This window comes from Aythya marila (assembly GCF_965140915.1).
Source record: "Aythya marila genome assembly, chromosome: 14".
NCBI classification, from domain to species: domain Eukaryota; kingdom Metazoa; phylum Chordata; class Aves; order Anseriformes; family Anatidae; genus Aythya; species Aythya marila.
This window is the reverse complement of record NC_139055.1, coordinates 1,794,895-1,816,123: the sequence shown is the minus strand read 5'-3', so window position 1 is coordinate 1,816,123 and position 21,229 is coordinate 1,794,895. Positions and strand designations below refer to the sequence as shown.

Below are 21,229 nucleotides of genomic sequence, written 5' to 3'. Positions count from 1 at the left end.
TTACAACCATTAAACTGCATTCATGACAAAAAAAATCCACAAAAAGTTTTTTGAATGAATAGCAGTTTATAAAGCAATGCGTTGCAAAAAGCAGTAACTAAAGAAAACCAAAGTAAAACATTCACTTTCATTATTGAACATTTTTAGCTTTATTATTATAATAGAATTACAGTCTGACATAAAATAAAGAGCTTTTGCTAAACTCTGTAAAGCAATACATGCTTCTGCCATAAACAACCTCTATTAGATTTAGGTTTTATTGCCACATCACTGCACTGAGGTGCAATAAACATTCAATGTCATCTTTTTAAAATTATCCCAGGAGTAAACAGAAACTGTCCTCTATAAGAGTGTATCATTATTTTCAAGGAAGACTTACTATTATTACATGGTTTAGCAAAGCACTGTAAAAAAGCTACATTGAATACCTTATCTTTGATAAACTCTGCAATCAAGTTTGTACAGTATAATACTATTGGCATAGACTAACAAACTAAGAGGTGATATTATGCAGTCATTGCATAGCAAAAAGCAGACTAGTTAAGTAATATTCACATCTAATGTGCAAAATGCAGACCAAAAGGTAGCTATGAATTACTAGAAGGATAAAATGCCATAAATGAACACACTAGTTTAACGCCAAAAATAACAAGATAAACAAGTACACTGAAGTTAAAGAGCCATAGTTTATTTTTTCTATACATATATCTACACATGATACCAGAAGATGAAAACATCCCCTTTTAATAAGATCCAATCAGATATCTTATCAAGTTTAGACAGGACTAGATGTTAGACAGTGAAGCGTTAAAAAGAATCAAAAAAATAAATAAATAAATAAATAAAACATTAACTATTTCTTTTTTTTTTTAACATAGAGAATGTCAACTTTCTGATTTATTGAGAAAGTTTATAAAACATTGCCTGAAACACGCCTATGAAATTTGATTTTCATTCGCAGTTTCTCTGGAGGTCCATGTAGTATTGTTTTAAAATTCATTCTGTACCATGTATTATGGTTTTTGAATTGATGCTTGCACCATCATTCTTCCCATCTCTTTGAAAAATCTTTATCTGAAATTTTATTTCTAAGAATCAGCAATAGCGATACTGTCTAGATTTTTTTAAGGGAGCACAGTACCTGTAAAATGGACATCTTGTATTTAAAGCCCTTACATATTGTTCCTACAAATATATTGCTACAGTAAAAATGAAATGTTATAAGTTTACTCAATAAAATCTATTTTCCTGTACATTCTTTTGTGTATGACTTCTGTTTTTGTATTTAATGCTACATATATTACATCACTTATTGTAACAGTTATGTATCAGCAAATATAGCAGTAATATACAGATGAACTTCTGTCTTAATATTTCACCATTTTTAACCTAGCAAATATAATCCCTTCCTTTATTATTTATGCATGACCTGAGCAGACCAGTTGTTAATCTAATAGTAAACATCAGATGACATTGTCAAATTGCAAACTACTGTACACTTAACCACTTTACAAATGGAATTAATTCCAAGCACTTTCTATGTATTTTTTTATGCTTTCCAGTACCAATACTTTTTTCTTCATCTAGGCTCTAAATATGTTTTATTGAGTGTTAAGTAACATATTAAGAGCTAAGAGGTGAATCCTAAACAATGTTTTAAGATCAAAAGTTTAAAAAAGTAAAAAAAAAAAAAAAAAAAAAAAAGTACAATCTCATGCTGCATATTTACATATATTATTTAAATACTATATTCTGTCTTTCTGCTATCCATAAATTTCAATCTAAACCTTTTTTAATGTATCATTTTATAAAAGAATACATTCAACATCTAGAGCTTGCGACTTTTTTTTAACTCTCTAAAACATAATGATGAATAAAACCTATCTGTAAAAGCATCCAGGATTTGTTTGGATTACACAGGAGATAGAGGGGACTTGGGATATGCACTTGATTGTGCAACTCTTTTTAAATCTATTCTAGTGACAACTCAATGCTTAGAACAAGACTTCAGTAAAACAGCAGATTAAAGCATTTGTTACCATTAGATCTTATGTGCTATACAGTGATAAACTGTACCTACAGTGAATAATTTCCCTTTTTTTTTAAAGATCATTTAATATTATAAATCAGGTGGTTTGGAGTATAGAAGGGACAAAGGATTAAGAAAATAACATTTTATGTTATTTCGGCAAGGACGTGGCAAATGGGAAGCTTTACATCCTTGAAGATTATAAACAGCAGTTGAATGGTACAGCATAGTATATGCAACATGGACTTTGTAATACTATCCTGCTCCTCACAATCCATTGAATAAAAATATCTTTTTCATGTCCATATACAGTATCTCTTGGGGACAGTCAGTACTTAAGGTATCTAAAATGCTTTCCTTTTTTATTATTAGATCTTTCCCTTTTTAGGAATCAGTTTGTTAAATTATATAGCATGTATCGTTCTCTCCCTTGGACACAGGGTTTTTACGTATACGGATATATTTTACTTCTGGTTAAACGAAGAAACCTTTATTTTCTTTAAGACAGAAGCAATGAAGCAAATGGGAATTACTGTATGTGAAAACTGGAAGCAATTCCCAGAGCAAAAGACAAAACAGAGCTAGATGAATAAATGAGGTTATTGGTGGGGAGTTGGGGCTTTTAACTGGGGCTCCCGGTTTAAATAGGTAGCCCAGTAGACTAAATTAAAGATTCCAAAAAGCAATGGGAAGGCTATTCTTGATAGTCGATCAATTTTGCTGACGCTGTTAAAAGTTTTCTTGGGTTCTGCAGGTTTTGTTTCTGTCTTAACTTCTTTGGGCTCTATTGTTGCACTTTTAGCAATGGTTGCCAGCCCAGGGTCCCTTGCAATATTAGGGGTGTAGCTTGTAGCTGCAGCTGTGTATGTGTTGTTTTTCTTAATGAGAGGATCCTTCACTTTCTTTGGCTGAAGAAAGAAGAAAATATTTTATTTGTACTGTTTTCTCAATAGATAACAAACTGAAAAAGCACCATGAGCTTTTGCAACAAAAGAAGAAGTTTATACCACAAATTGTGATAGGCTCTAAGGAAGAAGCTAGTATTTGGGCACATAACTCATGCAAAATATTTAGATGAAGATATGGACAAAATCATCAGTCTGGATTACTTGTATTAGTTAAACCAACATATGTGATTGATAAACTATAATAAGGACTTGTACTGATAGCTAGGCTTACTGATACACAAAATTACCTTTAATGGTAATTAGCAGTGATGATCGACTCAGAATTCAACACTGCCTTAATCAAACAAACTTGACCAGGCCAAAAGCTTTAAAAGACACTTAGTTTTTAAATGTAGCTTTTCAATGTTTAAACAAATAATGTTTTTTATAACGCATTCTCACACAGTTCATACATAAAAATACGCAATACAAATATAATGTGATCATGCACTAAAAGAATGAATTATTTAGGAATAGGTAAATCTACTGGTCTTTTTACACTAAGGATACATGCCAGAAGCATATGAATTAAGGAAAACAAAATTGAAGTTCATGTTTGAGTGTTACAACTGGTTCCTAATGGATGAAATGTCATTCTGAATATAGGGCCCTAAATAGCTGTTCAATTTTTTAGTGTGGTATAGACCCAGTACACCTACCTGTATTGCTAAAGCAATAACATATTGAAAAGCTTTCAGTGGTGAACTATTGGAAAGAGTATCTAGATTGTCAAATGGGTCCTTGTGTTTTCCAGTATTTTAGTTAGGAGAGAAAAAAAAAGTCTTGTGTGGGGATGTCAGCTGGAATTCAACTGTCCAGGTTGCAGACAGTCTGAACCCTTCTTCCAGCACTGCACAAGGATAAATATAAAGAGATATACTAGATGGATAAGGAGGTGTATAAAAAAGCACCATTTACGAGGAAACAGATAAAAAAAAAAAAAAAAGACTAGAGGGAGCTTAGAAAATCATTAGGCATTGTTTGCTCCAAAAAGCTAAAGCAAATGTTGATCATTTAGTCCTCTAGAAGGTAAATAATAATGCTATGGATAAAGAGAAACAGCCACATGTGATTTTATTTTTTTTTTTATTACATTTCACTAAACAGCAAGCATAATTCTGTTTTCAACTTGCACCTATCCCAGGGAGGGAGTGTTAGGTTTTTTTTTTGTTTTACTAGTTATAACAGATCAACTATAGATTTATAGCTGTATAAACAAGCCAGTAGTTGGCTTTAGTATAAAAAAAAAAATCTTGTTCAAGTGGTGAACGTTTAAGGAAGCAGAAGCGTTCCTTCAGGACACTTGAGAGTATGCAGAAAAGCTACAAACGCATCCAGACAAGTGGAGAGAGGCTTGTAGAAGCATCATATAGAGTCCTGCACAGGAAGGAAACATAAGCTGAATATTGCGTATTTAGTGTTGTTTTTTTGTTTGTTTGTTTGTTTTGCTTTGTTTTGTTTTCCCAAAAATAATAGTTTTATTTGAAACAAATGAAGTGGCTGGTAATAGTAACTTATGCTACCAGGTAGGCTATGTTCAAAAGTCAATATTTAATATTCAATTATTATGTTTTATTAATACCACCTATTTTATTAAAAAATAGATATCATGAAGATAGGGGCAAAAAAAGAAGCAAATAAATTACTTTCAGTAAAGTAAAAAAGTTCATCAATAACTGAAAACTCAATATTAACAAATTGTCATGAAGCTCAATACTATACTTTTAAGTTACTTCACTTTGTTCCGCAGTACTTTTACGTTTGTTCTCATCTTGTAAATGTCTTAATTTTATTTCTGTTCTCGCATTGAGAGTCTTATGCGACTAAAATAGGGGAAAAAAAAGATAAAGAATATTTATATATAGGCATACATTCCTGAATTAAACACATATATTCACATACCAATGACTAACATCTGCTCCTTCAAATATTTATTCTGCTGAATCTCTAATCTGTGAATGTTCATAATAAGTAATTAGGAAAGTTAAAAGTCTCTTTCAAGATCTCTTAAAAAAAAAAAAAAAATCAAAATGAGCTTCCTCACAGAAGGAGGTCATGTGATATTTCATAGAAAATCAGAAACTTTCTCTTTCATCCTGTACGCACCCTCAACAGTTTGATGCATATGTGATTTACAGACAGTCTAATCCCATACCAAAGGAGTCAATGTGATGTCCTTCATTTCCTTGAGGAATGTGTGGAACAGGATTACAGAATGACAGTCAGTGCTTCCCCAAGAACAATTCAATTTCTCCTATATGCTAAGAATTAGGAATAACATTTTTCTGTTAATAGGGAAAAAATAGGAGGCAAAGGAAAGAAAAGGCTCGGTAGTGATCATGGTTACACGGTAACTCTCTTGAAGTTTAAGTTGGGGAGCCACACAATTTGAAAACTCTCAAGTACTGCAGTCACAAGATTTTCTTTTACGTATATATTGAGGCATGAACATTTTCTCTTGATAAAATATTAGAGAACGAATTGCCTTCCCTTTAAAGAAAAAAAAAAAAAAGTGTCTTCTTCCTGCTTATCTGCACAAGTCAAAATCCCAGAGCCTGTTTGCAAAAATGTTTTTTTCTCTATGAAAAATCAGAGACTATGCAAATTTTTTATGATAATAATAGCACTAAATATCATCCAGAGAAGAAGACTGCGTATTGAGGTACTCAGTGTCTAAGCAATTATTCTGTGTGTGTGTGTAGAAATGCTGTGTGGGTGAACATGAGGAAACTTTTAGAATAACTATTTAAATTGTACAGGAGCTCTAATAGGCTAAAATATACGGAGATCATGCATGACATAATATGACCTGTTGGAATTAAGTGGTGTTACCTTTTCAGGAACGACACTTTTGCCATCCCATGCATAACCTCTCTTTGTGAAGTAGTTCACTGTTGCAAATTCGATGAGTGCAGAAAACACGAAGGCATAACAAACCGCTATAAACCAATCCATAGCAGTGGCATAGGCCACCTTAGGTAGTGAATTCCTTGCACTAATGCTCAACGTAGTCATTGTTAGGACAGTTGTTACTCCTGAAAAACAAACAGTTTTTAGGTCTTTATATGAGTGGCTATATTTTGAGTTTCAATTCTCAACTACCACAATAGAAGTGAAACCCGTATTTCTACCCCTAATTTTTGTAGACCTCTACACTTAAATTCACTTAAAATCAAATTTCAATTTCTGTGGAAGTTGCAGGTTCTTTGTAACATCTCTTCTATACCTTTTGTTCTTTGACATTGTTTTAGTACAATGGTATTTTTTTTAAATGGGGATAGAAATAATATTTTGCATTTTGGACTGGATGCTACTTTATGCTTCATGGAATTTGAGGAATTATTGTTGCTGTTCCTTATCCAAGCCCTGTGAATTGCACTGCAGATTTAAGTATTTCATATTTTTAGTTCTTTCTTGCAACAGTTCTAGGATAATAAGATATAAATATTGAAAACCTATTGTTTTCATGTTACTCAGCCTGATTAATGGTAGTTTATGTAGCATATGTTCCTTCAAACCTATACTCAAACATACTAAGCTTTATGTGATATATTCCATATATTTAAGTTGATGGTTTTAGAGATCTGTCCTTTTATTTACTGATTCACTGAAAATAGCAAAGAACTTATATAAGAACAGTAACAATGCTTTTGTATTTCTGATATCCGCTTGTCCCATTGCTGCTGACACTTTTTTCCTTAGCTGGCCATGGAGCTTTCAGTGAGTGGCAGGGCTGTGTTGAACTCATTCTGCCTACAGCAGCTTGAAAAAAATCTACAAGCGTAGGCTAGATGTTTACATCAAATCGTATGTCCACAAGTTACCTTGACAACTGCAGTGTCACATATTGAATGTGCTTTGCTGGTACATCTTCACTGCACTGAGTATTATTGAAAACATGCAGTGGTATAAAACAGGGCAAATAATGAACAATGTATTTATGTACTGGTGTAAAGAACTTGAATTTTTAGTGCCTAGTGAGGAAGCAGTTTCTTTCCCCAAAAGACAACCTAATCTCATCTTTGACTCATTATTAGTGAGCTTATATTTCTCTTATGTAGTAGCCAAGCAGGTTTTATAATTTATATGGTCTGTGCTAGTAAGAGTGGGCTAAAATATCTAAGCTGTGCTTCTGTATGTATACATACATGCAAAATATTGTGACATTTTTTCAGTCATTAGGAAATGAAAAAACCTATCTTGTTATGTTACAATAAAACAAACACAACACTATTTACTAAATAGTGCCTTCTAAGAGGAAAATTTTGAGATATCTCAAGATAACAGCTGCAACGTCATACAGTATTATTTACTATTCATTATGAGACTAGAAAATTTTGTTCTCCATCTAGGGACAATGAAGTATGGCATTGCAAAATGCTGATCTGACATTTATTTTTAAATGGCATATGCAAAGAGAGATAAAATAGTTACAACTTCAATAGCTTTGAGTACAGAGGCTCATAAAAGTCCCAGATTAGTTATCAGTGATAAAACTTCTGAACTAATTTTAGACATTAAATCATATTACGTAAATCAAATTTAATTTTCTTGTGCTTTAAACCATTCTTTTGTAAATGCAGATCCATACATCTACAGAAAGTCTTTACTTGGTTCATGAGGTCTAAGGTTATGCAAGTTATGAATTATTTCCAGAGGCTTTGGGAAACTAAAGCAAAACTATGAAGAGAGCAAGAGAAAGGTCAATACATGTAAAAGCAACTCTTGTTCAACAATAGCTGAACAGTGTCTGCATGTTTCTCAACATCAGGCCTTGTTATTCTCTCCAGTTTTGCTGTGTACACTGTAAATACATAAACACTTTTCAGCAAAGGAGAAGGGCCCATGGCATCTTGCCCCAGCACTGTCCCAAGGCAGGGAAATGGGTCTAAAACCCCACTTGGCTGTGTGTTTTTCCACCTCCTCTGCCAAAGATATTCAGGCCTCCCACAAAAAGACTAGGTCACATTTCAAAAATCTTAGGTTCTATTTTCCTTAACCAGATTTGTTATATATACATATAGATGTATATATACATGTGTGTATATATATATATATTTTTTTTTTAATTTATTTTTTAACCATGTGCTTGACTTGGAATAATAGCTTCAAAAAACATGCTAGTTGTTTTTTTTGTTTGTTTTGTTTTTTCCTAATTTTAAAATAAGTGTTTACAGGCAGCAGTTAAAACACTAGGGACCAACTGTATAAACTTAGAATCCCTCAGACTTCCTCCTTACTGCATTCATTAAGTGCATCTTTTCACTGCTATAAACCCAATAGATGATCTCTGATTTCAATAGGAGACAGCAGCCTACAAAAGGTGTTTTCAAGATACGAATTTTCAAAGGACTAACACCCATTGATTAAAACTTTTTGACAATCCCCGCCATGAAAGCCATTGCCATTTATCAGAAATGTTTTATTCATATATTTATTGTTTTGGAAAAGTAGAACTGGAATAGATTGTTTGAGATATTTTCAGGTCTGTTTTTACAGTCAGTTTAAAAGCTTTGGAACTTGTATCAGCTTCTGATGCATCTTCACAATGGAACACGTTAACTGTTGTGTACTGCACTGTGTACAGACTCCTGCTGTTCTCCAATATCACATTACACATAACCAGTTTTATCACAAAATTTCTTAAAATTATCTGGCATGTGATTGCCAAGGAGTTTATAGATCTTTCTTACCAAATACAGTTCTTGCTGGAACAGATTCTCTGTTAAGCCAGAAGGACACCTGTGACAGTATCACTGTCATGATGCATGGCAGGTAAGTCTGAATGACAAAGTAACCAATCTTTCTTTTCAAATGAAAATGTGTAGTCATAACAACATATTCTCCTAAAAAACAAAAAACAAAACAAAACCAACCAACCAAACAAACAAACAAAACAGAAAAAACATTAAAGCTTTTATAAATAAACAAATTACAAGACCTTATAGGAACTCATTATATATATCTAATTTTATATAGTTATATAGTTATATAGTTATAACTACATAGTTATACAGTTATATAACTTTCATCGTAATCACTACTGTTATAAAAATAAGACCTCAGATCAAATTGGGTCAGCTCTGAAGAAAATATTTAATAATAAAAGTTCCCCCATTTAATAATAAAGTTCCACTAATAATACAAAACTAGACAGTTCTGGGAAATGCTAATTAAATTACCATCCTTTTCATCTTCTTCACTGAGTACTGAATAAAAGTCTGCATTAACTGGTGGCTGTTTAGGCCTCTTCTGAAAGGTTTTATTCCATTAGAAGATGGAAACACACTGTAACATACACATGTAATCATCAAACAATGACTGAATGGAGACAGGAAGTCAGAAATGTTTCAGTAGGGCCAAGCTGTAGTTGTAATTGTTGATGTGATTATGTTTGTATTATCACTGTTAGTGCTTTATCTGCTGTGAAGATTAAGCATCCCTATACCACTAATTCAGTACCTTACTAAATTAATATTCTCTCCCATAGTAAATGGCCAACACAAGAATAATGTATAATATTTTCATTACCGGTAACTTTTAAGGTGCTGTAAGAATATATGATCTGGGTATTCCAATTACATACAAAAGGCATCTTAAGTATTTATATAACTATATAAATCATTTCTTCCAGAGGACAGCAAATATTTACAGATATTGACAACATCATTGAAAACAGATTTTGAGAAACAGTATATAGACTGCAAAACATATACTTGTGACATATTGTTCACCGAAGATTGATTCTTTATTCAATAGACATTAGCTTAGGAAAGAAACAGGTGGAAATGTGACTGGATGAAAACCTCTGCCTAGATTAGAGATGATGTGAAATTGCCATTTCACACTCTCTGGAAAAAGACTGTTGCACTTGTACAGAAGAAGAGACTGGAAAGAGACTGTTGTATTTGTACAGGAAAAGCTTAAATTGGATTGAAAAACTATGTCTAGACATTGACTGCTTATGTACTAAGCATGTCAAATGCCCTTTTCTTTAATTCAGAGTGTAAAAGAACATTCAGTTGAACAATATTTCTCAATATATAACCCTGAGGAAATCTTATTTATAAGACATGACAATATTCCCTGTATGTTTTAATATAAAATAGAAGTCAGTAGCAAAGGACAGAAAAGAGAACCAATTAAAAATTGAGAGCTAGAGCAAAGGACATACAAGGAAAATCTTCTTTCAGAAAATAGGACTTCAGGAACAGCATGGGGGGCATTGACTTGATTTTTACCCATTATTCTGTAACTTTCACCAGAACAACCAGTAACAGAGATTATAATTTTCTGAAGGGTGCCAGTCTTAGCTAGAAAAAACAATAATTAAATTTCATCTGCTATGATATGTCATGGGAAACTATTTTAATGCAATCAGATATAAAATGTTCACAATGATGTGTCAGAATTAATTCAGTGATTATAGCTGGTGAGCTAAGAATATAGAGTGAATACACCACTCTGCTCTGAAGCTTTACTTAGCTGCTTAAATTATGAAATTATTTTTAACCCCTGGAAAATGAGAACAAGATTCGAAGCATGAAGGCAATTTAAAAGACAGGGACTACTCTCATCTGTTAAGAAAATAGTTCTGAGCTAGAAGTCAGTTAAAGGTAATGTCATGAGCATCTCAGGCAAAACATAGACCTAGAATAATTCTTACAGTTTAGTTATAAGTCAAAAACATTTTTGTAGGTCTCCAAAATACCAGTGGACTGGAGTCATTTATTAGAATATAATAGATTTTTAATGGGACTTACTTAAATAACTATAAGAGATTAAAACACTCCAGTTATTTATGGAATCTTCAGTTTCCCATATTTTGTCTTTAATTAAAATATATGGCCACGTGACCACTACTGACCACTGTCCAACTTTCAACCAATTCCTCTTCCACTCAGAGAGATGTGGGGTTGCTCAGCCTGGAGAAGAGAAGCCTCTGGGAAGACCTCATTGAAGCCTTTCAATACTTGAAAGGGGGCTTATAAAAAGGATGGAGGATCCTCTTTACTCAGATAGATAATGAAAGGACAAGGGGGAATGGTCTTAAAGAGGTCTTAAACTAAGAGATTAGACATTAGGAGAAAATTTTTCATTGTAGAAGCAGCGAGGCATGGGAACAGGTTGCCCAGAGAAGTTGTGGATGCCCTGTCCCTGGAGGTGTTCAAGGCAAGGCTGGATGGGAGCCTTGGGCAACCTGAGGGGGGCTGGAGCTAGATGATCTTTAAGGTCCCTTCCAACCTGAGGCATTCTATGATGTGTGAATAACTAGATTGTAAAAGCATTTTAGTATTTGAAAGACTATCTTGAAGACAACAACAATTGCAGATCTCTTTTCATGAAAAAAAATCAGATTGTATTTATCTTGTTCTAGACCCCGAACAAGAAAAAAAGACCCTTTTGTCAGATGAGTCAATCTCCATCCCTCTAAAAACAGGGAGGGATTTCACAGTTTTCATTACGTATGTCATGTCTTAAAACAGAGATGATCAGAGGATAAAGATGTGCTGGAGGATTGTGTTGAGATAGCTGCCCAGCTATTTGAATGTGAAGAAAGGCCATTACCCACTTCTGACCCCACCACTATTTTGGTGAGGGCAAATGTCAAGAAGCACTTTTCCTTGAGATATTGAATTTGCAAGCAATCAATGTTTCTTCCACTGTATATGTTTATCAGGTGTTAATTTAAGAGAATTGCAAGTTTTGTACTAAAAGATTATTTAACAGGCTTGGTTTTAGTTTTGATAATCATTGTATTTAATTTTTTATAACGTTTTTCTGCATCTAAACAATAGTATATTTGTTTTAGTAAATAATAACACTTCGTTTAACTTTATGGATTGGCATGGTAAAAATTTCAGGCAGAAAAAAGGAGGCAGAATTCAAAACTATGAAATATCATGGGCAAAGGAAATGTAATTTAGTTACTTCATGGAAATATATAAAGAATTCTTACATTTCTTAGGTTTGCCTTAATTCTATTTAAACACCTATTTTCTGACTGTCTTATGAATTTAAAGAGTGCTTCTCACAGTACCATCTAACTACCATGAATTATATCTGCTATTATCTGTTCAGTTTAAATATGTTCCCAAGTTGGAGTCTTTTCTGACTGTCCTGCTGCCCTTAAAATGCATCGGGTAAGCAGGGAATTGGAAATGAGTGCAAAAGGGCAACCATGCAGGTTGCTGTGGTCTCTCTGAGTGAATAGCCTCCAAAGAGAAAGAGCAAAGAGCTCAGGACCCTTGCAGTCCCTCACAAATTACACTGACTTGCCAGGAAAGGGCAGGTGAGGTGAATTACTGGCTCCAAAGAAATCAACAGGAATATTTCTGTCTGTGGCCAGGCCAAAAGTTCTCACTGCTTTTCTTTCTCTTTGACCAATGCAGACCTCAGTGCTCAATAATGAAAGTGGTGAATCTGTGGAAGCAGTTGTGTTGATAGTTCTTATGTGAAGTCCTTATTTCTGCCATCCCACTTACTTTTACGATTACATCAACAGAAGCTTCCAAACAGTAACCTGAATAGTGGTCCACTGGAAATTTTAGTCTATGAGAAAATTTGTTAGCTTAATAGGCCACATGAACATATACTGAGAAGCTAAATAAAAAAATCAGACACAATTTAGGGTTCACCTTAAAGTGACTCACTTTCCTTTAAATATTTTTTCACTTTATGAATGACAGATTAGAAAGTTTGGCATAGGCAGGTACTTCTTCAGTTCCATTACAACTGCAGGGACATTCAGAGCAATACAGCTATGCCTAATGGAGTGCATCCCATTACAACTGCAGAGATATTCAGAGCAATACAGCTATGTCTAATGGAGTGCATCCCTCTGATTCATGGAACATTAATTCCAGTCAACACTTCAAGATCTTGTTCATGCTCAAAGTTCAGTTTATTACTGTATTCAGATTTTTGTGCCTTTCCAAAGTAATAAAAAACTAACAAGCAAACAAAACAACAACAACAAATCACACCCAAAGATTAAATTTTGAAACAGCAAATGCAAAGTGCAAAATTTTTTAGCCAGCTTCAACATTACACTTAACTAATACTTTAAACAAGGACTATATGGCTATATTTGTGTATCTCAGTTTTAATTGTTTTGGAGTAAAAGGTAGTGGCAGCATTAAAGTACCAAAATACTATGTTTGGATGTTCCAAATGTTTTGTTTTGTTTTGTTTTTTAATTTGGTGACATATTTTTTTTTCACTTTCTAAATACCTCCTTATGAGACTATATGCTTTTTTTTTTTTTTTTTTTTTTAGCATCTTATTTCACTGCCTCCAAGAATATTATCTTTGAGATCTCATTTTGCTATAAACTGGTAACCCTTTTTCACAAACCTGTACTGGACTGAACAATTCCAGAGTCCACAGTTTGTCCAAGCAGATCATACTGGTTCAGTCGAGAGCCATCTTCAGCCACAACCACTGATCTTGCAGGTTCCCGTGTCCATTCATACACAACCTCTGCTCTGGTATAAGCATCTAATTTAAAACGAATACATTGCATTTCAGCTTTTGTCCATCTACCGCTATGTCTTTAACAGAACAAGGTTTTGAGCAGTACTCTGAATACTTAATACTCTGTAATAACTTGTAGAAAAACCATGATTAGCATACTGGAACTTTCTGATTATGGGGAATATAAGTGATTTTACAGGTCTATCCATATTATGATCAGCTAAATAGCTGCTGTAGGGCTGGATTAAGGTTCGCCTTCAATGACATTGAAAGTCTTTCTCTCTCTTACATCATTACCACCTATATAAAATCTGAATAACCAGAAGGGAGAGTTAGACATGGAATTTCATGGTCATGCAAGGACTCCAGCTCTTATTCTAATTTTTAACTACTATAAAGACAGACGAGCCCCACTATTTTTAATTTGTGGTGGTTTGGTGGTGTCTGGGCCACTGTCAGAAAATAAGTCCTTTTCAGAGTAGCTCCAGTGACTTCTTCTTCAGCCTGGCTAGAACTCTCCATTTTGTCATCACCCTCTCACGGTGCCTTTGCTGTATAACAAGTATAGCAGATAGTTCTGAGGCTGCCTAGGCTCACATGAGTTTAAATCACAGTGAATCTATTTTCCTGTCTGGTTATTTCTGCGGAATGCTCACACTTATTAAAGTTTACATTTATTTAAGTCCTAAAAAGAGCAAACAAAAACCACTGTATTTTCCAGGCCCAATTAGTCTAGCATGTTATATAGATAATTCAGTAGTATCCTACGTATATCATCCAAGTGTTTTGTGCTGTTATTATTGTACTATTTCTGTTATTTAATGAATTAAACTATACATAACATTTTTTACCTTAGTATTGTAATATTCTTCTGCCATTTTGTGTAGTCTGCAGTCTGACAGCTCTTGCTTTGAGCATTCAGGGTGGGAGTTAGTTGTCTACATACAGACATTGAGTGTCATTCTTGGCACCTAGGAGTATCCAAGACATGTATGGGACTGAATGTGTGATTAGAACCTACATAAAGCTTGCACCCACCAGAGGCAGCTGGAAGCCAGATGGGACATCTTAGGACACCTAAAATCATACTATAAATGTGTGTATAGGTGACTAACTGACTCCTACCTGCAGGATGAGATTTTCTCTGTGTGCTTTCAGAACAGGCAACCAGGAAAGGGAAAGTAACAATTTGATTCCCTTGACCTCATTTGTGAGTTAATAATTTTATCGTATCAGTGTAAGAGATAACAGTAATTAAAGAGGTGGTTTTGAATGGAGTGTGCTGGTAAATTAATTGCATGGTATTTGATCCCACATTATTTAAGTGGAAGGTTACTTTTGCCCTCAGACTTCTTATTCCCTAAACACTACAACATATACTTAGCTCTTTTGGAAGCAGTGGTAAATGCAAATCTACTTCTTAATAACTCCAACCTTAAAAATAATAGCCACAGTAAGTACAAGAATTGGCCTGCTAGTCTAGCCAAATAAAATTAAAAAAAAAAAAAAAAAAGATAATATTAATATTAAACTTTCAAGCATTTTACTTATTTTGGATCACAAGAGTAGTTTGGAAGAGAGGGAACTGATTTCCTGAGCTACTGGGAAACAGTGGATTAGGAGTCAGAGGGAAGGCAGCATGCTCACCAGTGCTGGAAATGAGCTCACCCCACCGGGTTCACTTCTCCATTTCCATCATGGACAGTCTGTTCTCCCTCCTACCTTCAGCATCCAGTTGACACATTGCATAAGTTCAACATACCCTTTTGCTCCTTTCAGTGCTGCTTTCCAGAGTGGCCTTAGTTTTAAACTGACAATCAGATTTTTGTGGGAAGAGCTGAGGACAGCAGCTGCCTTTCTGATTTTGTTATGCCAACATACGGCTTTTTGTTGTTCCAGAAGCCTCTTTAGCATTTGTCACATTGTATTTACATTGGAATAACCTCTAGCTCAAACTGTGATTTTGGCAAATCATTTTAGCCTTGGAGCTGGGTCAAGCATTTGTTGGCCTCTACAGTATGGACAGAGTCCATATATGCCACTCCTTCAAATGTGAGGCTTTTCTGAATCCAGCTTCAACAAGAGATGAGTAATAGTGGAGGATATGGAAAAACTCTTATCCAATTTAATTCAAAACAAACACTGCTGGGCAAACACTACCTTGGGGAGCTACTAAGTCTGGTATTGTAATCTGCACATAAGGAGTGTCTTTCATTACAACTGAAGGACTTTTACATTAAATTCTTCAGTTCATTAAGATGAATTTTATGAATTGCTTTAGTTGTTTGATAAAAACGTCAAAATGTATTGAAAGGAGATTCCTACTGAAAATCAGCAATTAAATTTAAGAACTGTTCTCTTTTTATATGTACAACTGTGAGACCTGTTTTCACTTGCCTGAGTCTAGCCATTTGTCCAGTGGGAGATAATTCTATTGGTATCAATACCTAAGTATTCAGACAGAAATATTTCATAATCTGATAACTATGTTGTATAATCTAATGGGAAGAATGGGAAAGACACGTATTTAAGGTCCTCTTTTGGACGGTGAAGTCCCCAGGCAGCGTTTGCAGTAAAAGCAGGTTGCGGAAGCCACTCCCCTAGATTAGAAACTCCTTTTAAATTAGTAGCAGAAAGCAAAGGTTCCCTGAAAAGACCTTGATCTTGTCTCATGGCCCTTCCCAGCATTTGGACTTACTTGTTTTGTTAGCTCCTGCTAAGAACAGCTGTCTTGAAGACCATTTGTGTTCAAAACACAAAAATACTCTAAATAGCCTGTAAAATATAATGGCCCATACCTGCATTCTGAAATTAGAATGTTAGTATTCACCTCTGAGTCTGGTGTAGAAAATGATATTTCATTTAGAAATAATTCTGTGGGTTTTTTTATTATTTAAGAAAATAAATGTATATAATGATAAAAAATACAGAATAAATTTAGATAGAAGTGTAAAATTCAGTCCGCTAGTTCACCTTTATACAAAACCTCTTGATGGTTTAACTTTATGTTAGCAGGTTTTATGCACAAGTATCCATCTTCCTAGCTTCCAGATCCAACATACAGTCAGCATAAACTCCTCAATGTGCCTTTCAAGAGAAATTTAGCTCTGTGACCACTTCTGATGTAACTGGGATCCTGGGTGATTCCAGGTGCACAGATCTGCTGTTATAGGTCCAGGACCCACTGCCCTATACTAATTAACATTTTCCCCTCATCTGTTTCACAAGAGATTTGGAAAGATTTATTGGAAGTGCTGTAAGAAAACTTAACATTCAAATAGTAAACTATTCCTGTCAGTTATACTCCAACTTTGTATGAGCTTTTTGTTCTGTATATCTTATCTAGGAGGCTAGTAGGTCTTTAAAGACAAAAGGTCAGTCCTTTCTCATTGTAACTATAGAGCTATTCAGCCCAAAGTAAGTTATCACCCTGTCTGGTACCACTTGAAGAATGAATTATGTTTTCTGTGTGTTGACTTCTAAAATGTATCAAGCCACTAAGTACCTGTTATCAGTGAAATGATCCATTTCTACAAGAAAAAATAGCCACTGAGGAAACAATTTGTACACTATTACATTTTCCACATATTTTTTTCTTCTATGTTTGTGTTGAATCAACCAGAGTAAAACAACTCTTCAATTTATTTATTTAATCTTAAAGAGTTGTAGCAGGGATTATATTTTAATTTATGGAAATAATATGTTTAAATTTCAAAGTATCAGTTACAGGTTGGCTACAGTTCAAATCAAAATTCTTGGGAGAAATTCTCAATTTATTGTAAGTGGTGTCAGTTATTACTCCGGTTTCAGTTGCATTATATTTGGTCAGTGTGTTCCCCATCTAAGGTTAAAAATGCTGCAAGTGTCACAAATCTCCTAAGAGAGTCCTACATTTTCCGCTTCCAGATGTGTCACATGATTGAAATATGAATGGTATTGCAGTCTAAGACAAAATTTTGTTCTAAACATAGTAAGACTATGGTAGCAAAACTATTTTTACCTAAACCAATTGAGTTATCCACAGTCCATATTACTTCTCTCTAAAATTGATTTGGGGACTTAAAAAAAAAATAAAGCAACTGTAAGATTAATGTTTTCTAAGCTATTTTTCTAGAAGTTGAGTGTTAACATTTTTCTCTTTGTGAATGTCCAAGTATGACACTGGAGGATCTTTAAGACACATATTTAAGACAGAAAAATACACAATTAAAACCTTGAATTTTGCCCAGTTGCAAAATACTTTTTTAAAATGGCCTTAAAATGGAGAAACCTCAATTTAAAAATAAACTTACAGCTTCCAAATTTCAAAGGGCAAGCATGTACATCCATAGGAAAGTCTTCTAAATGCATTGGACACTCTGCTCTCACAGTCAATCTATAATGTGAGTAAAAACACAGATTTATTCTAGTTTCATAGAAATAGCAAATAGACTTCTGTAAAGACACATAACAGGCATTATACTATTTTTATGTAATTAATAAACAGCTAGAACAGGCCCCCTCTAGGGGCGCTGACAGGCATGCTGACAGGCTACATGTGTAAACACAGTAGTGGGACTGAGTCTGCCCCCTACCTTGGCTTACTATACAGCAGAAACACACTCAGACTTGTACCTTGGTGTGAGGATTAAGTTCTCTTGGAAACTAAAATCATTTCCCTGCTGCTGTCACTCAGCTGGCCCATTCTGGTTGTTTGGACATTTGCTGAAATCATTATGATGCTATTGGCTTGGATGCAAGCATGTTGCTTAATATGAGAGGTTAAGTAAACTAGAAACATTTGCTGAAACAATTGCATATCAAACATCAGCAAGGAATGGACAGTAGCATTGACTATCAGGCAGAAGACTTCAATAAGGCACTTGCAAAGATGAAGAAATAGAAATGGTTATGGTCAAAAATGGAGACATGAACCACGTGCTGCCATGGTAGTGTTCTTGTGGATTAAATCCCTAGCAGCCCAAGCATTTAGGTAGACCTGGACTTCTCTAAGCACAAGCCAACCATATTCTACTGTAGCCTAGGGAGCCTTGATTGATGTTTCAGATACATTGAACACACTTAACAAACTTCCAAAAATCCTGGAAATGTTGTTTTCTCCAAATACTTGTATTGCTTTTAAAAGCATTTTTAGAATTGTAAAATGAAAGTTCAATATTCACCTACACACTAAACTATCCATCTTGACTTTGAGTCAAAAGATTCACGAACATGTAGCTCTGTAGACAGCTACAAAATACCATTTCTTTCATTGTTTAATTCAAGGTCTTTTTAATCCAGAATGTTTCCACCACTGTGTACCATCATTATTTTCAAAGGATATATTTACCCTATTGCTGACAACTGGTTAGTTCAATTTGTTATTGTCATGGAGAGTACCCCATTTCCAGTAAGAATGATGCCAGTACGGGAATCTTTCATACCCCTAACTTTTCAAACACTATAGTGTATTGTTGTTACAAATGGAATAAGAAATGTCCATTTCTAGATTCTCATGTTCTGTATTACCAACTAGCACAAGAAATGAGAATGTGCAATGAATTCTCTGGTCATCTGCTAGTTCTTAGAATCTGCTTTCTATAGGAAACAAAAATTAGAGACCCTTATAGATGATCTAGAGGCCAGATTATGTTCAACTTTCAGTCTCTATTCTACTTCTACTGGAAATGGTCAAAGCCGTGCTGGATGGGGCTTTGGGCAGCCTGATCTTGTGGGAGGTGTGCCTAACCATGTCAGGGACATTGGAACAGGATGGTCCTTAAGGTCTCTTTCAACCCAAACCTTTCTGTAATTCTGTTTTGTTGATGGAATACTTGAAAGCAGCTCCAAATTAAGGTTCTTTGCAAACTGATGGATTCCTAATACTCTAGGTACCTTTTTAAAATTAAGTATTGAGATGCATCCAGGGCACATAAAGGTGGCACAGCAAGAGGAAAAAAATGAACACTGCAAATGTCTATTTATCCATCATTCTATGACCTATTGTGAAAATAATTACTAAGCAGGAATCAAATTACACTGAAAGAGGAACCTGTTTCCTGTTTGGAAAATATCTTGCTTTACAAAGTTATATTGTCAAACTAAATGAAGGATATAATATTTTAGGGCTCACCTCATTGTATACAGCAATGTCCCATCCTCTGTAATTCGTAGTAATTTATTTGGCATTGTCATGTTATGAGCCACTGACTTCTTTCCATTGTGGAAAAAGGTATCAGGTGTCCAAATTTTGCTGGCCATTAAATTGTTTAACCGGAGAACAGTCATAGGTCCTTTGAATTTTAATCTTTCATCTTTCCAGCTTTGGCGGAAAAATACATCTATAGTGTATTCCTACACCAATTCAAAAAAAAAAAAAAGGTAATATTGTCATATGTTGCAATACAGGAACTTGAAAATTATATTCTTACTGTTCCCTAAAAGCAAGACAATTAATGAAATTAGTAATTACCAGAACGTTCGTTCTTTGTATTACTTACAATGTATCTGCTGGTTCTTTAACAGTTACAACAACATTGCTGTGTTCAATAGAACAAATGTTGGGAAGAATAGCATATCAAAAGTTAAACAAGAATTTAAGGTATAATATAATAGAAACAACATATTTTGCCCTTTTCTCCCTTTCCTTTCACCTTCCATAAAACTGTGACTTGAAGCTGTGGATATTCAGCCATTTTGCATAGCCTGCAAAGAATATGTATCTTAGAATAAAATAAGCCTGGTGAGACAGGATCTTACTAGAGCCTTTTGTTTTAGGTGTCTCATTAGCATAAAGAGGTAGTCAACCTGTGAAAAGTTCACACTACTAGAATTATGTGGTCTTATTTAAAAGACATGAAATGGCTCATTGGTCCATATCACTGGACTCAAGAGAGTGCAAGCTGAGGATTGCTTTGGACCAACAGTAATAGTTTGGTTATGCAAGGACTGAGGCAATGGGGAGGAGATGCACTGGCTGAGTCAGTGTATATAGGGAGAATAAAACAAACAAAAAACTTGCTATGAAATGAAAGAATTATTTTTTACAAAGCAATAGAAAAGAAGTTAAGAGGGAGACAGTGAAGTTAAGAAACATATGTTGGTGTATTTTAGATAAAACACAGAGTACTTTCCCACTCTGATGTGGTAAAAATGTGGAAAACTCTTATGGATAATTTAATATTTACCGAGAGAAAAATCCCATTCTAACATGGAAGTGCTGTATGAGATTATGCTATCACTCATGGTCAAGATTTTTGTGATAAATATCAAAAGCAGCTATCCAAACACTGTTCAAAATTACTCTGAATTATAATCATTTGGCTGAGAAGCTGAATCTTTGCTGAGATCCTGTGCCAATGTCTGATGGCAAATCCTGAAGGAAAATGGCTCTGGCACACTGCTACAAGTAAAAGAGCTTCCCCAAGGAATATGCTAGTAAAGAGAAACATTCTGGAATGAACATTTAAAAATCTATCCATAGCAGACTCCTTCAGACTCATGAATTTTGTTTTAACAAATTGTAACACTCTGTATGACATAAGCAAGTGTGAGCTGCTTATTAATTGTGCAACTATCAGCAAGCAACAATACTAAGTCTAGCAGTGGCTTTTTGGTTTTCAAGGCATGAAGTGACTATATAAATTTATTGTGGACAATAGTAGTAGTTCTATGGAATGGTCTTTGCTGTCATGTTTGGTTTTTTTGTTTGTTTTTTTTTTTCTTTATATCTGAGACCCGTGAATCATGTTGATGCATATTTAATTGCAAACATAATAGTGTTTCCACTTTCTTAATC

At 34.4% G+C, this 21,229-nt stretch overlaps 1 protein-coding gene across 3 annotated transcripts in view; it reads right to left on the bottom strand.

The window, feature by feature from the left end:
* Window positions 1-229: 229 nt before the first annotated feature.
* The window catches only part of GABRA1 (gamma-aminobutyric acid type A receptor subunit alpha1), a 44,379-nt gene continuing 23,379 nt past the window's right edge, over window positions 230-21,229 (bottom strand). For 2 of the 3 annotated variants that reach the window (XM_082771268.1, XM_082771269.1), the window contains 6 exons: window positions 19,565-19,785; window positions 17,745-17,827; window positions 13,333-13,476; window positions 8,670-8,822; window positions 5,809-6,011; window positions 230-2,937 (listed from right to left, as the gene is read on the bottom strand). In XM_082771268.1, the coding sequence (XP_082627394.1) occupies window positions 2,629-2,937; window positions 5,809-6,011; window positions 8,670-8,822; window positions 13,333-13,476; window positions 17,745-17,827; window positions 19,565-19,785 (1,113 nt within the window). In that variant the 3' untranslated portion in view covers window positions 230-2,628. Of the gene's footprint in view, window positions 2,938-4,234; window positions 4,354-5,808; window positions 6,012-8,669; window positions 8,823-13,332; window positions 13,477-17,744; window positions 17,828-19,564; window positions 19,786-21,229 lie in introns of those variants that run through there. The other variant, XM_082771270.1, reaches the window with a different exon arrangement.